General features: G+C 42.5%; 1 protein-coding gene across 3 annotated transcripts in view; it reads left to right on the top strand.

The window, feature by feature from the left end:
- LOC138971818 (rho family-interacting cell polarization regulator 2-like) overlaps positions 1-17,192 on the top strand; it is an 87,432-nt gene that overhangs the window by 30,219 nt on the left and 40,021 nt on the right. For 2 of the 3 annotated variants that reach the window (XM_070344643.1, XM_070344641.1), the window contains exons 1-2: positions 11,803-11,952; positions 16,696-17,125. In XM_070344643.1, the coding sequence (XP_070200744.1) occupies positions 16,710-17,125 (416 nt within the window). In that variant the 5' untranslated portion in view covers positions 11,803-11,952; positions 16,696-16,709. Of the gene's footprint in view, positions 1-11,802; positions 11,953-16,695; positions 17,126-17,192 lie in introns of those variants that run through there. The other variant, XM_070344642.1, reaches the window with a different exon arrangement.

The following is a 17,192-nucleotide window of genomic DNA, read 5'->3' as shown; positions in this document are numbered from 1 at the left end:
TAGTAAGATCATGATCATGTAAGTGGGCAGTTCCGAGGAGCAGCACACAGCAAATGTAATCTACAATTAAAGTTTGATCCTAAGACTTGGAAGCTTCCAATCTTCTTCCATAACTTGCGCGGTTATGATTCACATCTGATCATGCAGGCAGTAACTGATGAATACAAAGCAAGATGCATTGCGCAGTCTTCAGAAAAGTACATGGCCTTTACTCTGAATAGTTTATACTTCTACGATTCTGCTCAACATCTGATGGGAACACTTGAGTCTTTATCTTCATCACTAACTGCTTTCCCAATCACATGTAAGTACTTTGACAGTGACTTAGTTAGAAAGGGAGTCTATCCATATGAATACATGGATTCGTGGGAGAGGTTTGATGAAGATGAGTTACCACCAAAGGATGCTTACTTCTCACGGCTGAAGGGTAAAGGTATAAGTGACGAAGACTATGAACACGCTAAGACTGCATGGAATAAATTAGGATGTAATACAATGGGTGATTATCATGATCAATATTTGTTGGCTGATGTTTGTTTACTTGCAGATATATTTGAGAATTACAGAAGAACATGTATGAAGCACTACAATCTAGATCCTTCACATTACATATCTGCACCAGGCATGAGCTGGGATGCATTTCTTAGATTTACGGGAGTAAAGATTGACTTGCTATCAGATCTACCTACACTTCAGATGATTGAAAATGGACTACGTGGAGGAATCAGTATGGCTTCACACAATTACTGCAAAGCCAACAACAAATACTTGGACGACTTTGATCCTATGAAACCTTCTAATTACATCATGTATCTAGATGCAAACAATTTGTATGGTTGGGCAATGTGTCAGACGCTTCCACTTCGGAACTTTAAGATCTATTCAGGACCATTTTCACAATGTGTTGTGCTGACAATATTAAAAGCAGGCCCAGACAGTCGAAAGGGATGGATACTAGAAGTTGACTTAGACTATCCACTATCACTTCATGATCTACATAATGATTATCCTTTAGCGGCTGAGAGGTTAAAAGTAAACCCAAGAGAACCTCCAAAGCTGGTGCCCAATCTGTTTCACAAAAAGAAGTATGTGTGTCACTACAGACTGTTACAGTTTTACATTAGACATGGATTAATTTTGAAGGCTGTTCATCGTATAATTTTATTTGATCAAGAACAGTTTATGAAACCTTACATCATGAAAAACACAGAACTGAGAACCAAAGCCGCTGATGCATCAGAGAAAGACTTTTTTAAACTGATGAACAACAGTTGCTTTGGTAAGACAATGGAAAACCCACACAAGAGAAAGGATGTTAGACTTGTTACAAGAGAAAATGAGGCCATCAAGCTGACATCCAAACCACAGTATCAAGACTTTAAATACTTTCATGAACAGCTGTATGGTATCTTAATGAAAAAACTTGAAGTCAAGCTTGACAAACCAGTATTCATAGGCTTTACTGTGCTAGAGTTGTCAAAACTGTTGATGCTTGAGTTTTTGTATGATTATTTGAAACCAAGATATCCCAAATCGAGAGTACTTTACACAGACACAGATTCATTCTTACTTGACATTCCAGCGGATGACATTTACAAAGATCTAGAAGCTGAAAGTCCTGCAGTAAAAGGAAAAGATTCTTTTTATGACACTTGCGACTACCCTAAAGAATCACCATTGCACTCAAATGTTAACAAGAAGGTTATTGGAAAGATGAAAGATGAAATGAATGGGAAGATAATTAAGGAGTATGTTGGATTGCGTGCAAAGATGTACAGTGTTGCAAGTGAGAAAGGGGTGGTTAAAAAAGCAAAGGGTGTAAGCAAACAGGTTGTAAAGTCGAGCATATCGCATGATAACTACAAGGAAGCACTGTTTCAGAAGCGAGTGTTTCACCATGACAACCCTAAGATCAGTTCCGCGCTTCATCAGATCAACACAACTATTGTAAACAAGAAATCTTTAGATGCTAATGACACAAAGCGCGTTTATTCATCACCAGAATATTCTTATGCAATTGGCCACTGGAGAATAAACGCAAATAGTATGAGTGTGTAATAAGAATTTTTGTCAATCGGGAAAACCCGCTATGACAGCTTTGTTCTGACTGCAGCGGGGAAAAGGAAGTTGCTTGCGTTTGGGAAGTGTTTGTGAAAGGGGAGTACTAGGCTTTGTTGAGTTTCAAAGCAGCCACCAAGTACACTTGTCAAAGCTTGAATCAATAAACAAGTCATTTGCATAAAGTGCGCTCGGCGGCCGCCTGAAAAGGCAGCCTTTAGAAGTTGTTTGACGGGTTGGAAGAAACATCAATAGCAGGCAATACAAAGACCTGGCGCTCCAGCCTGGAGCGCTCTGCTCAACCGTGACTGACTTCTCACAACTGAGTGTAGTGACGGGTTGGAAGAAACATCAATAGCAGGCAATACAAAGACCTGGCGCTCCAGCCTGGAGCGCTCTGCTCAACCGTGACTGACTTCTCACAACTGAGTGTTTTCTACCTGAGAGGATCGTGTTTGGAGTTGTAGTGGTTCTTGCATGGGAGAAGTCCAATATTTTCTAATCTCCTCATTACTTTCAAACATTGTCTTCAAATCTTTTTTCAGAGAGTAGATTTCAATGAAAGACAGACCAACTGTAGAAAACCTGCTAAAGTATGGTTTCAGCAAACGAGCAATCTCTCTCAGTTTGCGTGAATAAGCTGGTGAGATGCCAATGTTTGCCTGCAACCACTCTTCCCACTTGTTTTTGTGAATTCCTCGTTCCTTTTCTTCCTGAAAGAATTTGAAAGATGCATCCAGAAGAGAACCATACTGAAGGTTAAAACACATACTGGTGGCCTCCTGTCTTTGAATCTGCCTGTATCCTTCCTTCAGCTTTTCAATAGCAGCATCTGATGACCCTATTTTCTCTGAGGAAAAAAAGAAAACTTCTTTCCTAACTGTCTTACTCACATCAACCTCTTTTGACTGCAAGTATTGATGGAGTTCTTCTGGTGACATAACCTTTCGTTTTTTTACCTGCTCCCCATACAGAGATGTCAGTTTTCTTTTTGGTTGGGAGAGAAATCTAGGTAGTTTCCTACTTTCTGATGGCCCTTCTCTTTTCATTCTATTCAATACATCAACATAATTATTATGATGAAATATATGCTCCTCAATGATGCCAAGTTGTTCTACACTCCATCTGCTTTGTTGATCCATATCTTGAGGAAGAAGTTCTCTCTCTAATTCTTCAGAAATGCTATCTTGACTCTCACAGAAAACACAACCGCACGGCAGGCGAGTCCGGAATGAAATGGCAAAATCACCAGGCTATGTTACAATCAATACCAAGTGGTGGGCGGACGTGACGTAACTGTTGCTATCACATGATTTAATCTTGTCTTGCCATTGGAGGAATCAGTATAGAAGACAAGCTTGCTGTTTGTTTTTACCAGATCAATACGGTAGTTATGGCTAGCCGACCGACGGGCAGATTGGATCAATACGCACGCTGGCTGCAACTAGTTAATATTTCAATGGAAACTAAATTTAGCGTTGCACAGAGAGAAAGGGGGAATGTACGTTCTGGGTTACTGATTCCGACAGACCCGGCATTGGTTCAAAACAACCTTACTTTACTGTATTTTTTTTGTATGGATTTATGCAGTATTTTTCTGATTTTGTCGCATGTTTCATTTTAGTAAAAGTTTAGTCCAGAAGCCTATTTTGCGTTAATATTTAGGGTCTGTCGGAATCGGTGAGCCAGAACGTACATTCCCCCTTTCTCTAGAGCTGAAGTTGGAACAGTTACTATTACTGATTGAAGTTAGCTATTCAGCCTATAAACCCCACTCGGGAAACTTACTCTCGTTGGCGCAAACCGCTGAGCACGAAAAAGTCGCTGTTACTGTTAGACTGTGTCTCATATCAGAGCCAAAGCCACAATGCACAATCCTTGGTCAGAGCGGTGCTTATATTGTTCTATTTTAAGACGGCGTATTTATAGTTACGGGGTTACCCGAACAGATCAACATAGAGGTGTGGGGGGATACTTGTGAGTCATGCGGTGAATCATATCAATCGGGTCAGATATCGATCTGTTTTTCGCTTTTCTTTGCCGTAATGTACTCAGTGACATTGTTGTATCTTCCCCTACCCCCCCAACTGCTTGCCGAAAATATGATTAGGTTGATGAAGCAACAGCGAATAGACTCTTCCCCGCCATGTAATCGGGTGACTGTGTTGTTTGTTGTTACTAGAAACCCGTACATTTTGGTTTGCGTGGGATCGTCTTTGGGGTTATTGCGGACTGTATTCAACTCTTTTGTTCAATCAGTGAGGCGGACGGTGAATTCTTCTTCTTCTTCGTCGTTCACTAGATGGAGATGGGACGGTGAATGAAAAGGATTGTTGTATTATAAAGTCGAGTATTTTGAAAAGACTTGATTTCACTGTGGCTTTAGGTGTAAAGATTTGGTTCGTTATTGAAACAACTTGTGGGATAGAGATTTTTCCTCACAGTTCACTTGTAAAGATCTTTGAACCCATCATTTGAAGGAAAGCAAGAGGAAAAAGATTTGCTCTGGAGATGGTTGTAAGTTAACGCTCTCTGATTAAGGTATCTGAGATAAGAGATTAGAAAGGAATCCGGTCAAGAGTCTACCCTACGATAGTAAACACACAATAATCCTAGCGGGAGACACAACTTGGGTCAGGGGAAGGTAATAGACAGGGGAGGCAACTGAGTCGGGCAGGAGATAATTACACAAAAAGACTGGATACGCCACTTGACTACATTTCTATGTGTGTTTGTTTGTTTGTTTGTTTGTTATATGTAATGTATCCAATAAGGATGTGAGACAGAAATGTGTAACTGTCGTATGACGTCTTATTGGCAGCCGTCGAACCAGAATTGTCACTGTCCGCTGTCCTGTTTGGGAAAACCGATGTTTGCTTTTATCAGTAACTAGAGGAATACCCGGCTTCGCCGGGGTGAATCGCGAGACAGAGACAGACAGCGTGGCGGTTCATCACAATCACCTCTGCAGGCGAAGTCCTGTCAAACGGGATTGAGAATTTTAGAGCTTATTTCTTAGCCCTATATTATCTGCTGTGGCTTCTCACATGCCAGAACATACAGACAGACAAAAGCCGCTAGACCCCATCACAAACAGAACTCTATAATACATAGGTTTTTGCCTACACACACACACAAACACACACACACACAGAGAAGCCGTATATATATATGCATATCTGTATCTATAAATATATAGAGATAGGTGAGAGTGTATTTTTCGCGTGGCTATAAATTGATTCGACCTTTTCACTTTGACAGTAAGAACAACTTACGGGTGCAAGGGAAGCGTTCTGGACAGCGCAGTGACATTCTAAAAATAGTCACTCTCAGAAACGGGAATTTGGGGTGAACGGCGCGACAGAGACAGACAGCGTGGCGGTTCACCACAATCACCTTTGAAAGGCGAAGTCCTGTCAAACGGGATTGAGAATTTTAGAGCTTATTTCTTAGCCCTATATTATCTGCTGTGGCTTCTCACATGCCAGAACATACAGACAGACAAAAGCCGCTAGACCCCATCACAAACAGAACTCTATAATACATAGGTTTTTGCCTACACACACACACAAACACACACACACACAGAGAAGCCGTATATATATATGCATATCTGTATCTATAAATATATAGAGATAGGTGAGAGTGTATTTTTCGCGTGGCTATAAATTGATTCGAGCTTTTCACTTTGACAGTAAGAACAACTTACGGGTGCAAGGGAAGCGTTCTGGACAGCGCAGTGACATTCTAAAAATAAATAGTAACTTACAACTGAACGGGAAAGCCACACGAAGGAAGGGAGATAAACGCCAAACACTGGAGAAGATAAGGAAGAGTTACTTATAATGGTGAAATGAACACAAAAACGAACATGAGTTTAGCGCTGCGCGCTGAGAGCACGTGTTGAAATATCTCATCGATGATATTGTGTCCGGGGTGTAGCTGAATACGGTGTCCAAATTTGAAAAAGAACCACCGAGAACTTTGGCGTTGTGATGTGGTGTAGCGGCTATGGTGTGTCGGTATGGGGGCCCGGGTAAGCTGAGGTGGAACCAAAATAGCTGAGGTGGAACCAAAATCGGTTCCGCGCTGCGCGCTGAGAGCACGTGTTGAAATATCTCATCGACCAGGTTGTGTCCAGGGTGTACCTGAATATGATCACCAAATTTGAAACAGATCCATCGAGAACCTTGGCCGCGCATCGCGCACAGACAGACAGACACACAGACAGACACTAGTCGTATATATATATAGAAGCAAGATATGTGGGTCACAGGGTCACACAGCTTCAGTGCATGACGCCATAAGTTAGGTGTAATGGGCACTTTAACTTCCCTCCTTTCTCAAGCTGAAGGTAAATTGTCTCCGTTAATGGTCTGCACCCTCCGACCGACTTCGACCGGAAAATACCGGTGGCGGTGCATTAATACCTGTACCTATACTTCGATGAATGAGAGGTCTGTTTTGACTGTCGGTTCTGAGTCAGTTTGATGCAAGATGAATTGCGTTTGTCTACATCGTAGGGCGAAATTGACGTAATGGGGGTAAATGTGAAGAAAGGAATGTTTAATTGTTTTTAGCATACGGAATTATTTAATTTGTTTGCCTCAGAGCCGTCAGTCGACATTTCCTTGTTTACGCATTTCTTGCGCATCCCATGACGCGGACTGCTTGTAATATATACAAGTTTCGCTACAACAGTTTGTACATACGACACTAAAGGCGTTTGCTTGATCGCTTGATCGCTTACTTTGTTTGTTCGAATGGGAGCGGGGAGGGGAATTGGAACGCACTTGTTGTGTTTTGTGGAGGCATTCGTCATTTCCGGCATCCTTTTGATGAAACACACACACACACACACACACACACACACACACACACACACACACACACACACACACACACACACGTACACACACACACACGTTGAATATCAATAAGTCAGGGTTTGTGTTAACCGGTGATTTCCAGTACCATACTGGTTACAATCTGAAAATACCGGAAAGACAATTGACGACATTTTCGAATCGAGATCCTCTTTTCTGATCATTTGGCATGATGACTGTGCGCTTTGATTTGGTGACAAATTTACCGGTTTCTGCGCAAGCTAGGTTTCGCACTTGTTCAGATGTGCTGGTCTACAAAATGAAATGGCTAACTCTGTCACTGTTTCCCCGCAATGTTGTTAATGTTTGAGCCGTTGAATTAATGGTTCACCGAATTAACAGCAGGTGCGACTTTTTCACCGAAAAAAAAATCCATTAAGGGGACCCGGCGATACATTACAGGGAAATAATGTACGGGTATAAACTCTCAAAGCTGGGTGGACATAAAGTACTGACAGGGTAAGGTCGTGATCAGACAGACAATGGTTTTATTGCATGTGTGTCTTCAATTTATAATGACTGGCGAAGGCTTGTTTAGTGAGCGTGATAGTGAGTCACTCACTGGCCCCTTACTTCAAGGTTCTCTCCGTATCTTGCCAATTGGTCTTTGCCTTTACACTGATTGAAGAGGCTTTTGTTAGGTTTTGTTAAAACATCCCGATATCTGAGAAAATCAGGTCCGATAAACAAGGAAGTCTCACAATAGAGGTAAATAGACGAACCCGGGAAATAAGTCTATCTAGTTTGTAAATAAGTCTATCTAGTATGTAAATAAGTATATCTAGTTTGTAAATAAGTCTATCTAGTATGTAAATAAGTCTTTCTAGTTTGTAAATAAGTATCTAGTATGTAAATAAGTCTATCTAGTTTGTAAATAAGTCTATCTAGTATGTAAATAAGTCTATCTAGTTTGTAAATAAGTCTATCTAGTATGTAAATAAGTCTATCTAGTATGTAAATAAGTCTATCTAGTTTGTAAATAAGTCTATCTAGTGTGGGTTGTGAAAGAGACTAGAGTGATTGCTCTTGTTTTTACTGAGGCAAACTTTCCACCAAAATAGTCTTAAAGCGGAGGGGCGAGGGGAAGGGGGGAGTTTTAAAATGGGGGTCTTAAGTGGAGGGTTCCACTGTACTTGGGAAATTCTTGGAGTAAACTGACTGCACCTTGCTATCAAGTGCAAGCAGTGCAGTGTCAGAGTACTCAATTTCTGTCCGTGTTCCGTGTACGTGACAGTGAACTCGCGATAAGTGACTGTGTTTTTGTGGATTGAGATTTCGCTTTTGTACGTGGAATGAAGATTATATCGAATGTGCACGCCATTGAGATGAAACAAGCTTTACGAAGGAGATAAAACTTCTGTGTGGCTAATCAAATATATACTGTGCGTGTGACAAGTGATTTTTGATATTCGGCCATGAAACTGGTCAGAATTCGAGCACTTTGCAAGAAGAGACGCGGGGAGAAAGCGAAGCTATCGGCGCATGGTAAGTGTGGTGTCCAAGTCCTGTCTCAATCGCGTGATGTGCAGTTCGTTCAAATACTTGAAGTGAAAAGAAACTCGACATGTGTGTTTTGTTAGGAAAATTTGAAGGGGATGTGTTGGTATTGCCGATTTCTGATTGCCGGTCGCAGCAGTGTAACGATATATATTATCGTTCTTTTTTTCTCCTGTTCTTTCTTTCGTTTTTCCCCTTCTTAATTCATTCTTTCTTTCGTTCTTCGTTCTTCTTCTTTTAGTATTTTCTTTCTTCTTCTGTTCTACGTTCTTTCCTCCTCCTCCCCCACCCCCATTCCTTCTTTCGTTTCCCAAGTGGTATAAGTATAAGATACTAACAGCCTTGATATTCAGTTAAGAAACTAACAATGTGCACACCCCCCGCGGGTTAGGGGGAAGAATTTACCCGATGCTCCCCAGCATGTCGTAAGAGGCGACTAACGGATTCTGTTTCTCCTTTTACCCTTGTTAAGTGTTTCTTGTATAGAATATAGTCAATTTTTGTAAAGATTTGAGTCAAGCAGTATGTAAGAAATGTTAAGTCCTTTGTACTGGAAACTTGCATTCTCCCAGTAAGGTAAATTTTTTATTAGTGCTTTTGTGAACAAGAAACAATTGACAAGTGGCTCTATCCCATCTCCCCCCATTCCCCGTCGCGATATAACCTTCGTGGTTGAAAACGACGTTAAACACCAAATAAAGAACGAAAGAACAATGTGCATTAGCCACACAGACAGAGTAACGCGCTTGTCGTTGCTGAACACTGTCCAGTGATAGAAAGTGTCGCGTGGAACGAGGAAGTGATAATTGGGTTGTTGTGGTGCGTTCTTTAGCAATGCCGTCACTGTTTTGGCGTGGCATTTGCATGTCAGATTGTCAAGTTTATCCTTGACGGTTGATTAGTGACTAGTGTTATTGTCTAAGAGGGCCCGTTTAATTCCATTCACACACGCACACCTGATATCGTGGGCGTGGCATATCTCTCTCTCTCTCTCTCTCTCTCTCTCTCTCTCTCTCTCTGTCTCTCTTTCTCTCTCTCTCTGTCTGTCTGTCTCTCTCTCTCTCTCTTCCCGCAGTGGGGCACTGCGGTTATGAAATTAAAAGCCCCTCCTGTTTTTGGAACCGCAGGAGCTTTCTAGTTTGCTGTTAGGTAGATTTTTGGTTCCTCTTTCCTGTCATGCTCTCTTTTTCTTCATGAATTCTTTTCTTTTTTCTGCCTTCTTGCTCATTCACCTGTATTTTTTCCAAAAATCTCTTCTCTTGCCGCTTGTCTCGCGATTCTGTTAGTGTTCTGATGTAAGTCCAGCAGTAGATAGGTTAAGCCTATTTTAACATACTGGAAACTGGTAATCTTCCAGTAGGTATTAATTTAGTTTTACTAAAGCCTGCTGGGACACAAGTAATGGGTTAGTGCATTTGTAAACAGGAATCGCTTGACAAGTGGCCCCCTTCATCCCCCCCTTCCTCGTCCTGATATGGCTCTGCGTAGTCGGCTGGACGTTAAGCAACAAACAAACAAACAAACAAACTCTCTCTCTCTCTCTCTCTCTCTCTCTCTCTCTCTCTCTCTCTCTCTGTGTGAGAGAGAGAGAGTAAAAAGATCAAGAGAATCAAATGAAAAAGACAGCGGATTGTGTTTGACAGTGTCGGGCAGGGATGGCTGATTATTCCAGGCATGATTCGTTGGCTCCTCTGGTCTTCGTCCAGTGTCTTTGTTCTGTCGTGGATAAATTGGTTGTAGAGGTGTGAAGGAGACGCACCAGAGTCGAACTGATTTCCTCCTCCCCCCACCCACAAGAGAGAGAATGAGTGAGAGAGATGGAAGGGAAAGCTCCCCCCCCCCCCCCCTCACCCTCCAATTCCCTCTCCATTTTCTTTTAAATTTCCTTCATGGTGATCTAAATCGATGTAATCCTATTCATTACAGGAAATAACTGGCGTTTGTTCCATGTTATCGATTGGTTATTCAGACGATCATGCAGTGCGCCAGGGCTGCTGTTGTTATTTTGATCTTGCTCTGCGTGCAACCTGTTGCGTGGTCGCATATTTCTTCATTGTTGAACCTTGTGTGTGTGTGTGGGGGGGGTGTGGGTGTGTGTGCGTGTGTGTGTTTGTGTGTGTGTTTGTGCGTGCGCGCGTGTGTTTGTGCGTGTGTGTGTGCTTTGGCAGCGAGCTTTATATTCACAGGTGGAATAGAGTTTAGACTGATGCTCTTTGGTGTTTGATCTGTACAATCGCTTTCAAATATACGGTAAAAGAATTTTGTTGGGCCGGATCTTTATCCATCTGTTATTTAGTGACAATTGGCAGTGTTCTCTCTCTCTCTCTCTCTCTCTCTCTCTCTCTCTCTCTCTCTCTCTCTCTCTCTCTCTCTCTCTCTCTCTCTCTCTCTCTCTCTCTCTCTCTCTCTCTCTCTCTCTCTCTCTCTCTCTCTCTCTCTCTCTCTCTCTCTCTCTCAACATGTTTATATTATTGATGCCTTATTTTTACCTTTTACACGTTTCAGTAGATACATGTACCTAATTAATTTCATAACATGACTTATGTAACGATGCTACGTTGTTATTATTTGCAACGTAGTTGTTCCATTGATTCCTCAGTTCACGGAATTTTTCTTCCCTCGAAGTTGCACACGTTTTTGCTTGATTGATACAGTTTTCATTATGCCTTTGACAATAATATGTCATGTTCGCTTGTATGTATATTTTTGTTTGTTTTTTTAGTCTGTTAATCGTTACGTTTGCTTGTTCATCGTTTGTTTTTATTACTTCTTTAACTTGATATTCCAACATTTTTAAAACGTATTATCATTAGATTAAACCCTCCCATGGGCGAGGGCTGGATGTAAAAAAGCACCTGTTTGCTTATGCCACTACCCTCGTAAATAAAGAATTTGTCATTGTCATTGTCTCTCTCTCTCGTCGATTTGTCTTTCCATGTATCCCTCCAAAATTAACGTGTTATGTGCAACACTCAACAAAAGTGTTTTAATAGCGTCATAGATGAATTTACATGTTGTTTTTTTGTCTGTGTGTTGCGCCCCACCAGAACAGAGTTTTGGGTTTATCTCAAGGTTGATTATGCACCCATCGTCCGGTTTGTTACAAAGCGTTTCAGTAAGCTTACACACGAGGCGACCATCAGTTCGTGTATTACGTCACAATCCGTTTAGCAGCGTAAACATTCCTAAACGATATTTCATCGACACGATTTATTTATAAATGAATGAGAGCGTAAAAATACACCGGCATGCGAAGTGTTTTCACTCTGGATGTTGAAATCGACCCTCGCGAGCAGGGCTTGCCAGGCGCATGCGTCATGCGTGTGTGTCGTCTGCTACTTCAAACCGGGGATTGACCAGATTGTGTTTGGTGTTTGTATGTGCTGTGGTTTCAATAGATAAAACACTTTTCAAACGTTGGATTAAAACCACCCGTTGAGACATACTGACTTCTCACAACGAAACTTCAGTCGACTACGAAGAATCATCTTCCGTTTTGAGTCGTTGAAAGGTAGGTCGTTTTCAGTCGGAATTGTTCTTGCGATCCGGTAGAAGTTATGAGTGGCTGGCTGTTTCAAATCCGCATCGCACAGCGCTGTATTGGCCGCGTGTTTTCCGCATGGTCAGTGTCTGTAGTGTGTTTGGTGCTGTAGACATGACACAGTCTTTAGCATATAAACACCTCATGTCCCTAATAGGCTCTTGTTCCTGTGAGGACGTTAAACTTAAATTAGCCAGGAATGAGACAGTCCCTTTAATTACTCAGACTTCCTGAACGGAATCCTGACTCAGGGAAGTAAGGGACTGAAAATAAAGCTTTGATGTATTTGACAACTCCATTATTTCTTCTCGATTGATGCGACGTTCGGCTTCCGACGTTGTGTTCTCGTTAACCTGCTAATGCATTTCGATCGAAAAGTGGAGAGTTTTGTTTTGCGAGTGCGGAGGCAGGTTCTGGAATGCGGCGCAAGTTTGGGTAATTCACCAGCTAACCGTTGTGTCGGAGAGAGGATGTTATGATAATGTTGAAGTGAACGTGTGATCGAAGTGGTTCCTTGTCCCCAGAACACGGCCAATGAAGACACTTTGTTGTCGGGTTTCTAGCTGCCTGTCGGTTTCCATTTCATGTCTTCCAGGTTTGCTGTGTGGGGTTTTTTTTTTGGTCTTAGTGTGTGTTTGTGTGTTTTGTAGTTGATATGGTTGACTCGTGTTAATAACAAGGGGAGAGAGAGAGAGAGAGAGAGAGAGAGAGAGAGAGAGAGAGAGAGAGAGAGAGAGAGAGAGAGAGAGAGAGAGAGAGAGAGAGAGAGAGATTTGTACTAGTTAGCAGGTGTTCTCTCTCTCTCTCTCTCTCTCTCTCTCTCCTCTCTCTCTCTCTCTCTCTCTCTCTCGCTCTCTCTCGCTCTCTTTCTCTCTCTCTCTTTCAGTCACACACACACACACACACACACACACACACACACACACAAACACACACACAGTGACACACACACACCCGCTAGGATTGACTGCACGTGCTCCTTGTTGTCTCAGTGTCGACAAGGTCTACATCGATTACTAAAGTGGAGCATTCCTTTGCCAACGCAAAACTAAGTCGTAAACCTGCATTTAATCTCCACTGGCTCACATGGCTAGTCGCTTGTTTTTGTTAGTGTACCAGATTGGTTAGATGTACTTGTTACAGATATTTTGCCTGGTGCTTGAATTGTACAAAAAAAAGGTAACTAAAGAAAGATGCGGGTTTTGTCTATGCTTTTTACGGGGGATACAAGCATCTCAATTAATTCGCCGTTGAGACAAACTGACTTCTCACAACGAAGCTTCAGTCGACTACGAAGAATCATCTTCCGTTTTGATGCGTAGTAACACTAACCCCACACATATTCAGAAAGAACCATGTTCACGTACCAACAAACTTTATGCAATACTGCTTATGAACCTAAAACTTCCTTATTATAAGGATGATTATAAATACATCTGGGATATCATATTGAGTATCTAGATCATTTCGTCGCGATATAACCTTGAACGGTTGAAAACGACGTTAAACACCAAATAAAGAAAGAATCTAGATCATTGTGAATCCGATTTTATCACATTTCCCACAGGTAAAAGAATGTTTTCTGTAAATAAACTCTCCTTAGACATCAGAATATGCACACAGTCTGGCCTTTTTCTTGGAATAGTTGCATCAAGTTGTGGGAAAAATTCTCTCGCAAGAACGCATTCTCACTTTTAGCTTGTTCTTGGAATAAATAGTGTCAAAACTGTAAGAAGAAAAAACCCTTGCCTGGCTATTTTTGGCTTGGACTTGAAACAATAATAGTATCAAGCAGCAGAAAAGCTTGCCTCGTGTCATCAGTTTTTTCCACTTTTTAGTGGTCGTGCTCGTGCTTAACATTTTCTAAGACCTTTTCTTCCTCGTAGATGCCGTTGACATTTGCAGCCAAGCGATCGTTACAAGCTCAAACTGCTAAAAGCGTGAGGCGAGAAACGCGTGACATTTGACGGTGTCAACTTGTACACAAGCTTGCTTCTGGGTGGCAAGTTTGTCCCACACTTACATTACACTGCATTAGACAAATTACTGTAGGTAGCGTTTTGGTTCTAACGGGGGTTTTGTGGTCTGATGGCCCTCTCGTTGAGAAGTAAAGGAGAGGAGGAGGGAGTGATGCCTGATTTTTTTTTGGGGGGGGGAGTAAGACAGGGGTCTGTGTTATGAGACGTTATCGTTCTCTCTCTCTCTCTCTCTCTCTCTCTCTCTCTCTCTCTCTCTCTCTCTCTCTCTCTCACACACACACACACACACACACACATACACTTAACACACCCTCCCTCTCGCCCTCTCGCCCTCTCTCGCTTCCTTTTCCAACAAACACGGAACTAATTGTGCAGGCAGTCACCCCTGGGGGTTCCCACAGGTTCCATAACGTCCCGTAATTTGTTCCGCACGCGTGTGACACACAACAGGTGTGAGACACAGCAACAAGGCCCCGTTATCCACACTTCACCCCAGTCAAGGGCGCAGTTTGAAGCCCCACACTTTGAGTATTACCACCGTAACGGGGCCTTGCGCTGGCCGGGAGGGTGTGTGACTGAAACTTGCGCAAGGCTGACAAGTTGATCCGGCGACTGCGTTGAGCGAAAGGGGTCAGTAGATCTATGTAATCTCGGCGAACCATCAGAAAAATCGTGCGTGGTTTTCTAAACGGACCCTTCTTTCTCTGCTGACCAGCACCTGTGGTGGTAGTGAAAGTGATGTTAGTGTTTGGTCAGTGTGCTGGGTTGATTGTGTCCAAGTTCCGGCTTTGATCGTACAGTTGCGGTGATGAAGTTCATTGTTGGTATGATTCTTTTTACATGTACCTGTTTCTGTGGAGATGCTGCTGAGTTGTTTTTTCCCCTCTGTGGATGGTGTGTGTGCGCTTGTGTGTGTATTTGAGAGAGAGAGAGAGAGAGAGAGAGAGAGAGAGAGAGAGAGAGAGAGAGAGAGAGAGAGAGAGAGAGTCCGTGTGTGTGTGTGTGTGTGTGTTTCTGTCTGTTGATTTTGTGTGTAAAGACTTTTTGGCAAACCAAAGAAAGTCTTTTGCAAAAGTTGATACATATGCGTTAGTGGTTGAGAGAGGAGGCATACACATGTGATGTATTTTTGTGTGTTGACACTTCAATAAGTTCTTTACTCTCCGTAATATGTCCTCTCTCTCTCTCTCTCTCTCTCTCTCTCTCTCTCTCTGTCTCTCTCATCTCTCTCTCTCTCTGTCTCTCTCTCTCTCTCTCTCTCTCTCTCTCGCTCCTGAGCTCTCCTCTCTCGCTCTGGGCTTTCTCTCTCTCTCTCTCTCTCTCTCTCTCTCTCTCTCTCTCTCTCTCTCTCTCTCTCTCTCTCTCTCTCTCTCTCTCTCTCTCTCTCTCTCTTATATGTTTAGTATTTGTAAATGTAATGACAGGTTGTTAGACAAGGCAATGTGCCTTAAAGTTAAATCTTCATCCTTGTAAAATAAAGTGTGTTCGTTCGTTTGTTCATTCGTTCATTCATTCGTTTATTCGTTCTCTCTCTCTTTGTGTACAAAAAGCACTTTTATTAGCTATGACACATGAAATTTTGATATTAATGGTTGAATGACAAGAAACACACCATTTTAAAGAGATCAAAATTCTGAGCACATAGCAATTTGTTTTATTTAAATCGGTGCAGTAGTTTTCGAGATATGGTCATTTTAGTTGAGAAATGTTGGGCGTCATTTGAGGACAAAGCTAGTAGCTAAATACATGGGACATAGACTGATAGCTGTGGCAATAACATGGAATTTTGAAATTAATGGTTGAATGACAAGAAACACACCATTTTAAAGAGATAAAAATTCTGAGCACATAGCAATTTGTTTTATTTAAATCGGTGCAGTAGTTCGCGAGATATGAACATTTTAGTTCGAAATCACTTTGCTTTGAGCGAGCCGAGATCGCAACCTCTTCAGGCTTTTGATCGGCCGAGTTTCGCATTTTTCGGGTCCAGTTTTGCGCAGCATAATCGTTGGGAATAAGTCATTTCTCGCTCGATTCTTTTGATTTTTGGCTTAAATGAAACAGAAGTTAATGTTTTATAAACTGCATTTGAACCGTGCATGCCGATGGAAGTTTTCAGACCAAATGTTAGTGAAACTCACACGAGTAATATTCACCGTCATGCTGACGGAGATGTAGCTTCCGGTGGGTCGCGGTTTTCTGTATGGGAAAGATGTAAAGCTTTCTCTGATTGGTTGCAAAATATCACAGCCCTCCAATGAAAATTACGGTACTCCCAGCAGTTTGAAATGAACTGGTCGTCTGCAAAGAGTGACGCGAAAATGGCCGCGAGAGGCAGTGAAGACGAACACGCACTTTCACACTCAAAATATTCCAAAACACATCTTTTATTAATTTCATACAGTAAACTTTATTTTTGAATCATTTCTTTATTCATTCCTTTTTCATTTGATACATAATTTGTGACTCACAAACATCAATTATGCCAATTATTTTTCACTCAAAGTGGAAAAAAAAGTGCCTTTTCACTGTGTCCTCAGTTGACGCTGGGCGATGTGGCAATGCTACTTTTATGTGCTCATACTCCATTACCCTGGAAAATCAAATAAAACTGTATCTTTTATTAACTGTCTCTCAAGGCAGCTTTACTGTTGCCACAGAGATGAACGCCAGACAATCACATTTTTACAGAGATGTGCAATAACACACAAACCTTTTCTTCTTCCATTTACAGAACCCTCCAGCTCCATGACACGCCTGTTCACCCCGAAAGCCCCGCGCCCGCCCGACCATGACCACCCGGCCGGCCCCCACCACCACCACCACTACTACGCATCGGAGATGTCCCTGAAGGAACCGAATGGTCGCGCTTCGTCGCCCAACCTGGCCACCCAGCCTGTCCTGCGGAGCCAATCCTTCGGCGGGATGTCCGGCGGTTCCTTACCCTCCCCTGGCTCCCCTGCCTCCTCCTCCCAGGTTCTGGGTCATTCCTTGAAGCGTGGGGCTCGACCCCAGGCCCATGGGCCCCGCCACCACCACCACGGGTCCACGGGCTCGCGCTCCAGCTCAGGGTTCCACGCCCTGCGCAAGTCGCCTAAGGTTCCCAAGAAACCGCGGCCCAACCGCGCTCTTCTCATGTTTGAGAGCATCAAGAATGGTGTCAGGTGAGTTGGGGGTTATTTGGGTGTTCATTTATTAAATCTGTGATTGGGGGTGTTGCTGGAACTAATA

This window comes from Littorina saxatilis, linkage group LG7 (assembly GCF_037325665.1).
Source record: "Littorina saxatilis isolate snail1 linkage group LG7, US_GU_Lsax_2.0, whole genome shotgun sequence".
NCBI lineage: Eukaryota > Metazoa > Mollusca > Gastropoda > Littorinimorpha > Littorinidae > Littorina > Littorina saxatilis.
The sequence above is the reverse complement of the archived record's forward strand: the minus strand, read 5'-3'. Positions and strand labels throughout refer to the sequence as shown.